The sequence below is a fragment of the Panthera leo genome, chromosome A1, assembly GCF_018350215.1.
Source record: "Panthera leo isolate Ple1 chromosome A1, P.leo_Ple1_pat1.1, whole genome shotgun sequence".
Lineage (NCBI taxonomy): Eukaryota > Metazoa > Chordata > Mammalia > Carnivora > Felidae > Panthera > Panthera leo.
This window is the reverse complement of record NC_056679.1, coordinates 79,739,221-79,749,675: the sequence shown is the minus strand read 5'-3', so window position 1 is coordinate 79,749,675 and position 10,455 is coordinate 79,739,221. Positions and strand designations below refer to the sequence as shown.

Below are 10,455 nucleotides of genomic sequence, written 5' to 3'. Positions count from 1 at the left end.
CTCGTGTCCCTGAATGGCCACACTTCCTGGGGGATTGCCTGGGATGGCACGTTCTCCGTCAGCCACGCGTAATTTCAGCTTTGGTTGTTGCCCTAAAAATATACTTCACGCTGGGCTCTGTCCCAAGTAGGTTTGGGACACTGGCCCAGTTCTGGGGTCCAAACCTGCTCACAGGTTTTCAGTCTGACCATGTGGGCCCAGTTCCCACCTGGGGAGCCAGGTAGGCCCTGGGGAGGCTTCAGGCGGCTCGGGTGGGTGTGGGGGAGCCAGCTGGTGGAAAGAAAGGGGGTTTCTTGGCTGGGTGTGGGTTTGAGCTGGCAAGCTCGAATGTTCCTTCTTCTCTTTTGCACAAATACAGCTGCTGGGGGGCAGGGAGGCCACGGACAGCCCTGTGACCTCCCACTGTGCCTGGTCTCCGAGCCACCGCGTCAGGCTTTCACCCAGGGCTCCCTGTGTTCTCCCATGGGTGAAAACCTTTTTCTTGACATTTCCTGGGTGGATGTTTCCTGGTGCCTGAGGGGCCGAGCGAGGCAGCTGCGTCAGGGATGGTTGGGGAATGTTGTCTGGGTCATGAGCCCTGCTCCCCCCTTTCCCCAGGCAGCCGGGCCGGGTTCTTAAAGGTACGACTGTCATTTTCAAACCTGGTGGAATCAGAGCCACCTGCCGTGTCTGGAAGCCATACCTTCGCCTCTGGCACCCAGCTTCCCTGCAGACCGGCCCTCGGCTTCAGGCGCCTGGTTCCGGGAGCTGCCGTGTCCTCTCCCCCGAGGTGGGTTCCGTGGTCTACCTGCTGCCCCAGACAAGGTGCGCCTGTTGTATGCCCCCACCTGCTTGTTTCCCTGGGAAAAGCCATGGAGGCCTCACAGCAGTCCTGGGGCTGATGCGTCCGGGCGAGGTGAGCGGGGCGGCCTGGCCCGGGGAGGGCGCCCCCTCCCCCCAGCCCAGGACAGTGTGCGTCTCCAGGGGCACTTCCCCCTCCTCCCACAGCCTTGCCCTCTGGTGGCCTCGCTCACAGGTTCATGCCTCACATGTTTGTGTGTGTGTGTGTGTGTGTGTGTGTGTGGGTGGGTTCCTGTCCCCTGGGCAGGGAGGGGGGGGCAGGAAGACCCCCAAACAGTGTCCTCAAATCCAGACACCAGAATCCCATTTCCAGGAACTCTGCAGGGATCACTTATTTTTTCTTTTCTTCTTTTTTATGTTTATTTACTTTGAGAGAGGAGGGGAGGGGCAGAGAGAGAGAGAGAAAGGGAGACACAGAATCGGAAGCAGGCTCCAGGCTCTGAGCTGTCAGCACAGAGCCCGACACGGAGCTTGAACTCAGGAACCGCGAGATCATGGCCTGAGCTGAAGTTGGACGCTCAGCCGACTGAGCCCCCCCCAGGCGCCCCAACACTTGTTTTTTCCCAGCATAGAAGTAGGGATAAGTCAGCTCCAGGAAGAGCATGGGAACCCCCCAGTCCCACCACAGGGGAGCCAGACCCTGACCCCTGTGACCAAACGGCCTCTGTGGAAGCAGCTACAATTTCAGGCCGATTTACATCATCACATGACCTCCGTCCAGCCGCCCTGTGCTCTTGAACCTGAGCTGTGGGATGGAGACCAGCCTCCCGTGAGTCCGTCTGTTTGGCAAGCCCCCGCCAAGGGTCAGCCTTCAGGCAGGGCGGGCATCAGGGGCCCCCGGGGAGTGTGTCCCACCAGGGAGGATGCTGGTGCCCAGCGCCCCGTCCTTCATGGCATCACACCTAAGCCGAGTCGAGCAGGGATCTTGGGGACTGTGCCGCACTTCACAGCCGCCCCCTGATCGTGGCGACCGGAGTCTGGAATGAACAGCTGCCTCCCACAGGGGGCGCCGTGTGGGCCGCTTTCAGGCCTCACATCCCGTGGGGTGCTGTGACTGTTGCCATGGAAACCATCTGTGAGCAGGTGTAGGACACAGCACCCGCGTCGGCTCCACTGCTTCTCTGCCGTGTCTACCTGGGACGCCGCTCAGCCCCGCACACACGGGACAGCCAGGGACCTGGGGGGGTGGGCAGCCCACGACCCCCCGGGGCGAGAGCTGGCGGAGGGAAACGTCCCTTTTCCATGCCTCGGCTGCACAGCCTGAGGCTCCTCCCGTGGCCTTCCTGGGGGGTCCCTGCAGGACAGAGCCCTCAGTACCGCATCCTCTGCTGGAGTCACTCTGCCAGGCCCCCTCCATCCTCTGATCGGGACTCGTGTCCCCAAAAACCCTCCTGGGCAGAGTCCTTGTCCCCGTCAGCTGCTGGGGGACAGTGCAGGGTGGTTGCTCAACTATGTTGAATGACAGTATCATGCGGAATACTCGTTTAGTTACGTGGAAATAGTTCCTAGAAACGTTTAATATGAGGTGCTTGACTGGCTCAGTTGGAGGAGTGTTCAATTCTTGATCTCGGGTCAGTCGTTTGAGCCCCACATCAGGGGTAGAGGTTACTTAAAAATAAATGAAATCTTTTTTAAAAATTTAGCATGAGATTGCATTTTCTATAATTTTTTTTTAAGTTTATTTTTGAGAGGGACAGAGACGGTGTGAGTGGGGGAGGAACAGAGAGACAGAGAGAGAGAGAGAGAGAATCCCAAGCAGGCTCCAGACTGTTATGAAGAGCCTGACGTGGGGCTTGAACTCACAAAACCATGTGCTGACCTGACCTGAAAACCATGACCTGAGCTGAAACCAAGAGTTAGACCCTTACCTGACTGAACCACCCAGGTGCCCCAATATGAGACTGCATTTTATTTATTTATTTTTTTTTAATTTTTGAGGGAGAGACACACAGAATGAGAGTGGGAGAGGGACAGTGAGAGAAGGAGACAGAAGCCGAAGCAGCTCCAGGCTCTGGGCTGTCAGCACAGAGTCTGACGCGGGGCTCGAACTATGAGATCGTGACCTGAGCCGAGGCTGGAGACTTGGCTGACGGAGCCAGCTGGTGCCCCAAGACTGCATTTTAAAGGCTGGAAATAAATTCTGGCCTGGGCTCCCAGAGGCTTGCCAGGTTCCAGAGATGTGTCTTGGGGGTCTCTTGGAAATACGGAGATCTGACCTGGGACGTTCTGTCAGAACTAACCAGATGACTTGGGAAGTGTGTTTGTGAGGCGCCCGTTCTCTTGAGCCCTGTGAGTGGTGGCTGGGGTGTTTCCTGTGGGCCCTAACACACTGCAAACACAAACACCTCCCTGACGAGCCACACCACAGACCCGGGGAGGGGCGTGGCGGGTGTGTGGGGTTCGTGCAGCAAACTGTGCTTGACAGACGTGGGAGAATGAAGGCCGTCAACACCTTGGGGTATAAAAAGCTCAAAACCAACTTTTATTGTGTGTTTGTTACAGAGGTTAGATATGTCATAGGAGTATGAGTCACCAAGAATGGAGGGTAAGTCCCCGGGGCCACCTGGGGCAGTAGACACATCACTTCTGACTACAGTGTGCCACATGGCGTGGCTGACAACAGGTGGCTAAGAGGTCTCCCGATGGTCTGTGAAGACGAGGCGGGGGGGGGGGGGGGGACAGAAGAGAGCTCATGTGGGACCATCAAAGTCTTAAAAGGCACATCTGGCCTTCCTGAGGGGTTAAGAGGCACATCCTGGGTCTTTGGGAGGAAACAGAGCTGCCAGCACGGAGGCCCGGATACCCGCAGGTGGGAGCCACACGAGGGGTTCAGGAGCCCTTGGCGACACGCTTCGCTTATCAACACCACCCCATTAGGCGGGTTCAACAATGCGGGTCGTCTGCGGGGTCTGGAAGCGCAGTGACTCTAAGGGCACGTGTGGAGACATCAGCTACACCTAGTGCAGAGCACTGTGGCACGGCCTGATGGGGGTGTTCGGGTGGGTGACCGTTCTGTTGGGAGGCAGGTGTCGCCAGTGCCGAAGCCCCTGCGGGTGGCCACGGGCTGTTTGGTGTGAGCGCTGGCACTCAATTCCTTTGGCAGCCTTTCCGTCAGAGTTTGAAAGAGAGGATGAGATCGGTTTTGGGGGCGGCGTGTGAGGTAATAAGTTAAGAGTGAGCACCAAGGTGGCCCCCCCGGCCGAGTTTAGCCCCCCGAGAAGCGCGTGCGGGGCGCGGCCCCCGCACGTCACAGGTTCTTCATGCACACCTGGCAGCGGCTGATGTGCGTGCGGATGAGCCCCGCCTTGAGGGTGTCGGCGGACGGCGAGCCCTGGAAACTGCGCTCGGGGATGGTGGTGAGCCAGAAGCTGTACTTGTTGGCGTAGTAGTGGCAGGTGCCACGGCCCCCGTTGCACTCGATGAAGGGCGTCGCACGGAAGTCCTCCAGGCAGCTGCCCGGAGACACCAGCGACTGGCCACCGCCTTCGTCGCCGGCCGCCGTGTGCTGCACAGAGGGAGACGGGGCAGGGCTGTGAGCGCGCCCGCAGGGGGACGGCCCGGGCTCTTTGATGCACCATCCTCCCCACCCCCCCCCAGCTAAACACCCCCTGGAGTTTATCTGCGCTTTCAATACAGACCGCCTGCAATAAACCAGGGTGGCCCACGCACCAGGCACGGTGCAGGGACAGGGACGTGAGCCCACGCGCACCGTCTGAGCTTCAGGGAAGCCCAGAGCAGAAGCAGGTTATAACCAGCACACGCGGCTGACTTCGTCTTGGGGAAAAACACCGTCTCCAGAATCATCTACTCAAAGGGTGAAGTGTGTTCACCTGGCAGGACAGATGCCAACGTGTGAACTGCTTTTTTTTTTCTTTTTTCAAAGGAAAACTAAAGTCAACATGCAGGGCACACGTGAGGCTGGTAAGGTAAAAATAAGGCAGAAAGAAAGTGGCCTCGACAGCTCCTCCTCGCTTGTTCTTCTAGAGAGAGACTGGGAGTGGTTCTGGAAATCTCCCCTTGCTGGTGTCTCGATAACCAACAGGTACTACTTGTGTAATGATTGTTTTTTCAATCAGAGGGTTGTTAATTAGGCAGCCGGTCACCTGAGAGGACCGTGTGGCTGCTGGCCGGGAGGCGGGAAGCGTCAGAGGGGACCTCGTCTTCACTTCTGTCACCTGCTACTTTCTCGTGGTGTCCCAAGTGCGGCAGCTCTTGTTAAGACGCACGGGACCCCCGGGGCCCGAAGCTCATAGAGAAATGGGCCGCCAGGCTTGGTGGGACACACACTGTCCCTGTGGCTTGTGGGACAGGGATGTGTCTCAGCCACAGTGTGAGGGAAAAAAAGGAGGCTGTTCTGGGGTGTCCTGGGCGGGTAACCCGGGTCAACCTCTTTAAACAAAGCCACAAGCACAAGAAGCTTTGAAAAAGGCTTGCGCTCGCAGAATGCAGGAGCCCCCCCAGCCCAGAGCCCCACAGTCCGTTTGGTGTGGGAGGGAGCCTCAGGCCCCACTTGGTGTGAAGGAGCGGAGGCCGGCCTGGGAGGGCCCCGCCCTGGAAGGACACCTCGAGGGAGCCGGCGGGCCAGGGTCAGGAGGAAGCACCCTGCGGGAAGCCTCAGAGCTGGGAGCAGCCTGGCCGGCAAGGGCTCTGACTTTAGTCCGCACACACACACACACACACACACACGCACACGCACACCTGCACACAGACGCACCCCGATGGCACATGTAACCACACAGGCTTGTTCTGTCCTCAAAAGTCACCTTACGTGGCCGTGATCAGCTTCTCGAAAAGTAGGGAGGTGCCTGTCTTTGCACAGAACTCAGTATTCTGTGCTTCGAATTATTGCAGCAATGATACCTCTAAAAATATTAAGATATGAATACTTACCTTTTCCTATCGCTTACGTGTTATGTTATTTATATGATTTATGACTTATGGCACTTATGACGAATGTAAACACAAGGCCTACTGTCGTCACTGGCCTTTCCTTTCTCCGTACAGTGGTGGAGTAAGCAGGAAAACCGTAAGGGCTGCTATCATGGTGGCCCAGTTTATCCTAATTGCAGCCCGTACAGTGGCCTGATGGCAAATTCACGGGCCCCTGTGGGTGGGGCAGCCCATGCCTGACATGGCTCAGTTCGCAAAGTGCTTAGGCAAAAGTGCAGGCTGTATTCCAGCTCTCATCCCCTGGGCCAGATGCCCTTGTGCAGTGTGCAACCTGAGCAACTGTCCCGTGTGATTATTCTTACAGAGGCAGGGTGTGTTGGGGAGAGGAACTAGATTTCCACCCAGTTCCATGCTCAGACAGAGAAAGCGGGCAAGTACCACATACCATGAGGAAAGAATATCCAATCCACAGACTCCGCCATCCAGCTGGGCAGTGGGGGATGGAGACATCTTGACTGTGTACCGCTATGGCGACGGCTGGGGCCTCACACACGGAACAGCGGCTGATGTAGGGCTTGATTTCGTCCTCGGCCACCGGCATCATGGGCAGCGGGGCCGTGGTGGAGAGCCAGTAGGACTTGTCGTTGCGGCTGGCGTAGTAGCACACATCACCCGGGTTGCAGTACAGAAAGGGCATGGTGCTGAACCGAGCCAGGCAGGAGCCCGCCAGCCCTGTGGAAAGAGGTCGCAGCTGAGTGTGGCTGGGAAGACGCCCCTCCAGGCCGGGCCAGGTCCCAGAGGCCCCACGTCAGGGACCTGCCCACCAGCCACCCGGCGGGGCTCAGATCCGCACAGGGGACCGAGCTAGCAGTTTCCAATTCCTTTTTTTGGAGTCTGCCCTGCCATTTCAGCCTTGCCCTTCCAGAAGTTTTCACACACATCCCTGGATGGAGTGGGGTCTTCATGAAGTAGCACCTGGCTGAGGCCTATGTTGTTTGGGGGTCTTCAAGACCAGCCCCGAGAAACCCCTGATGGGACCCAAGATAAGGGCCTGGCTTCCTGTACCCTGAAGGGCCCCGCCCGAAGGAACTCCGTCCGTACGAACCCCAAACACTCCCCTGCTCCTGGGTACAAAGGTTGCCTTTATCTCAGGGCAGAGAGGATGAATTAGAGCTGCACAGTCTTCCCTGCTCAAATGGGCTGCCTACTGGGCTTGGGGACGTGTGGGCACCTGCCACCAAGCCTGCCCAGCGCAGGCCCCACCGCCTAGGCTCTCCTCCCGGCTCTGCGTTTTAGGCCCTGGCCCTGTGCATTCGTCCCGCTTTGTGTTCTGTTAAACTTATTTCGGAAGTGGAACCTGTAGACGGGAATGTGCACACAGCATCGGGGTCGGATTGAGGGACTCCCCACCCCTGTCCCTACCACAGGCCCCTCGGACGGAGGTACCCCTGCCCCTCCCCGACTTTTCATGTGTGCTCGCTGCACTTCCTGTGCACTTTTAAGTCCTTTCAATTCCTTTTGGCAACCAGGCTTATTTGAATGCACATCTGTTCTCCTGGGGGCTCTGTGTGACCCCCCGCCCCTCACGGCCCCAGCCTGACCGTTTACAGAGCCTGCGGCGAAAAGCCAAGCTGGGGGTGAAGCTTCTAGTGGCCTCCAGGGCAGGCGGGGCCACCCCTGAGCCTGTGCAGGCCGCAGCCTCTGTGGTCCTGACCTGAGCTTTGGAGGTCTCAAAGGCCATTTTCATCTCTTCTGGAAGCCCAGGGATGTGGATGGGCCCAGTGCCCTCGATCGGCAGGAGCCCGTCCAGCCAAGAGCTGCCAACGCTGACCAGGAGCCGAATTGGCCGGGGCTAGCCGGGCGGTACCTACCCAGGTCCTGGTTGTGCGCCTTCTCCTGGCCTTCAAAGTACAGCAGGCTGTACCCACTCCAGAGCTTGTTCATGCCCACGGGGCACATGGGCTCCTGGTCCGTCTGACTGTGCTTCACCAGGAGGTAGCCAATGCTGACGCTGCGGCCGGGCATGCCGGGCAGGCCGGGGGTCCCCGGGCGGCCTGGCTCCCCTAGAACCGGGAGAGAGTGGCCGCCTTTCAGCTGCTGTGTGGACCTTGGCCTCTGTGGCTGCTGCCCGCTTTCTGCCTGAAGCCTGGCCCTCACTGGCTGTGCCCCTTGGAGGACCTGCCAGGGCCCTGAACGAGGGGCAGGTGCGGAGCCAGTCGAAGGGCCCAGAGGACTGCGGCTCACCCCCACCCAACAAATGGGCCTCCTCTGTCCCAAGAGCCCTGTGGCTGGGCATGTCTGGGTTAGAACTCTGCCTCCCACGATGCCCACCCAGGGCTCGAGTCTGCTCCCGGAGCATAGCGGAACATCTACTGTGCCTCCAACAAGACGACCCTTCAAACACTGGGAATCAGCTGTCCGTGCTGATCCTGCCTTGCTCCCCGCCCACCCCCCCAAGGGACACTTCCACTTGTCACTTGTTCCTCACGGGATGTCCCCTCCACCTCTGCTGCTTGGTCTCCCAGCCTGGATGACTCCCCTCTGCCCACATGTGTCCCTGGACATACATCCCCCACGGAGCCCGCAACCTCCTGGCCATGGGTGGGTCCGTGCGGAGGACAGCGGACTGCACGCTCCTGTGATGGGGACACCGGTCGTGCACCCCAGTTGAATGTGACTCACTCCTACCACTGTTTCCCAGTGAGCTCAGGGGGGACTGAAACAAATCTACTTCTTTGTGCACAAATTGCTGGTATTTCTGGCCTATCCCGCCCTGCGTACGTACATATCATTTTAAGAAATCAGTTGACACCAGACTTTACGATGGCTGCCACTAACACAATTGCTTTCCTTCAGCTCACTGTCCCAGACCTTTGAGATCATAACAAAGCCCGTTTCTCGAAGTGCGTTGATTGCCTCCTTCTCCGAGCCACCTGCAGACGTGTCAGTGGAAGGAAGGGGGCCGGCCTGTCTGGGGACTCTGGACCGGGTGCCCTCATGGGCACAGGTGTTGTTACCGAGAGCCACAGCCTGGGTGAGGGGCAGCGTCTTTCTGCTCGTCTGGGTGCTGGCTCATCCCTCCCCACGTACCACAGAACACTGGTCAGACCCTCAGTGGACCTGGAAGAAACCCCCTGCCCTCTGCCCCCTTTCCGTCTGCCACTCACCTTCCTGGCCGATGGGCCCCTGCTGTCCCATGGGCCCCTGGTCTCCTCGGAATCCAGGAACAGCAGAAACGCCACCTCTTCCCTGGGGCCCTGCCTTCCCTGGAGCCCCGCGGAAACCTGCATAGCCACGAAACGGGTGTGAGCACCATGGAAGGCGTGACCGTGCTCAGCGTCACTGATGCTCAACACAGGCTTCCCGGGGAGGAAACCCAAGTGAGAAGAACGCGAGCAGGAAAAGGCGTTTCCCTGGCGGCTCTCTGGCAGGGCTCCTACCTGGCTCTCCTGGGGGGCCCTGGGGCCCCATCTCTCCCTGTGCCCCCGGGGGGCCTCTCCTTCCGTGTGGACCCACTGGCCCTGGCTGGACGGTGATCTTCTGGGGGATTCCCACAATCCCAGGGGATCCCATAGAACCGGGGGCACCTGGAAAGGGCAAAGAAAGGCCAGTTGACACAGGGGCGCCCCCTGTCTTCCTTGCAATGATCTGTATTCCATTGTTTTCATCCGTTGAAACCAATCTTGGAGCTTCCTGGAACCATCTTGCCATCTAGAGAATAACCCGTCTGCGAGGTCGCTAAGGGCCTTCCCTTCACCGGCGGCTGTCAGTCACCCAGTCACGGCGGGAGCCACAGAGGGTCCCAGCGTGGCACTTCAGAGGGAGACCTCGGAGGGGTCCCCCAGCCCGGAGGGCCAGGGATCGTCCTGAAGCCCAGTCCTGGGGCCGCCCACCTGAGATGCTGGCTGTGTGCGTGTGCGAAGGCCACTCACCTGGGAGTCCCCTGTCTCCTTTGGGCCCCTTGGGGCCTGGGTCGCCCACACTCCCGGTGGCTCCTGTGTTTCCCATGAGTCCTGGCTCCCCTCTGGGTCCTTCAAGACAAGCAGGACACAGAGGACTCACACGTCTGTGTGGGGGCTCCAGCCCTGCCCGCCCCCCCCCCCCCCCCCGCCCTGACTGGTGCCGCCAGCCTCCCCGGCAAGAGGAGACAAGAGGAGCCCTCCCTCCGTGGGCACCGTTACCTTTTACTCCCGGGAGCCCGAACACACCAGGCCGGCCCTGGGGCCCAGGGTCCCCGCCCCACCCTTTGGTCCCGGGGTTTCCTGGGGCTCCTGGGTTGCCCTCGTCTCCTTTCCTTCCAGGGAGAGCAGCAGGTCCAGGTGGCCCCGGGGGCCCTCGATAACCTGTCGACATGCATCACCAGAAAGACGTTACACAGGAGGAGGGCGCGGGCATGGCCAACCGGCACTGGCATGTGTTGCAGGACGTGCCCGGGGGGCCAGGTGTCGAGTCCCCTGTCTGGGGGGCGTCTTTGGCATGTCTAACACTGGACGAGTTTTCTTTATTGTGGTAGAATATACATAACATAAACCTTACCATTTTAACCATTTTTTTTTAATTAAAAATTTTTTTAATGCTTATTTTTGAGAGAGAGAGAGAGAGAGAGAGAGAGAGAGAGAGAGGTGGAGAGAGAGAGAGAGACAGAATCCGAAGCAGGCTCCAGGCTCTGAGCTGTCAGCACAGAGCCTGACGCAGGGCTCGAACCCATGAACTGTGAGGTCAGGA

At 59.0% G+C, this 10,455-nt stretch overlaps 1 protein-coding gene across 2 annotated transcripts in view; it reads right to left on the bottom strand.

The window, feature by feature from the left end:
- Positions 1 to 3,503: 3,503 nt before the first annotated feature.
- The window catches only part of COL4A2 (collagen type IV alpha 2 chain), a 173,026-nt gene continuing 166,074 nt past the window's right edge, over positions 3,504 to 10,455 (bottom strand). For both annotated transcript variants that reach the window (XM_042930204.1, XM_042930198.1), the window contains exons 42-48: positions 9,912 to 10,073; positions 9,663 to 9,761; positions 9,171 to 9,317; positions 8,898 to 9,014; positions 7,602 to 7,793; positions 6,176 to 6,462; positions 3,504 to 4,345 (exon numbers count right to left, since the gene is read on the bottom strand). In XM_042930204.1, coding sequence (XP_042786138.1) covers positions 4,088 to 4,345; positions 6,176 to 6,462; positions 7,602 to 7,793; positions 8,898 to 9,014; positions 9,171 to 9,317; positions 9,663 to 9,761; positions 9,912 to 10,073 — 1,262 coding nt within the window. In that variant the 3' untranslated portion in view covers positions 3,504 to 4,087. The remainder of the gene's footprint in view (positions 4,346 to 6,175; positions 6,463 to 7,601; positions 7,794 to 8,897; positions 9,015 to 9,170; positions 9,318 to 9,662; positions 9,762 to 9,911; positions 10,074 to 10,455) is intronic.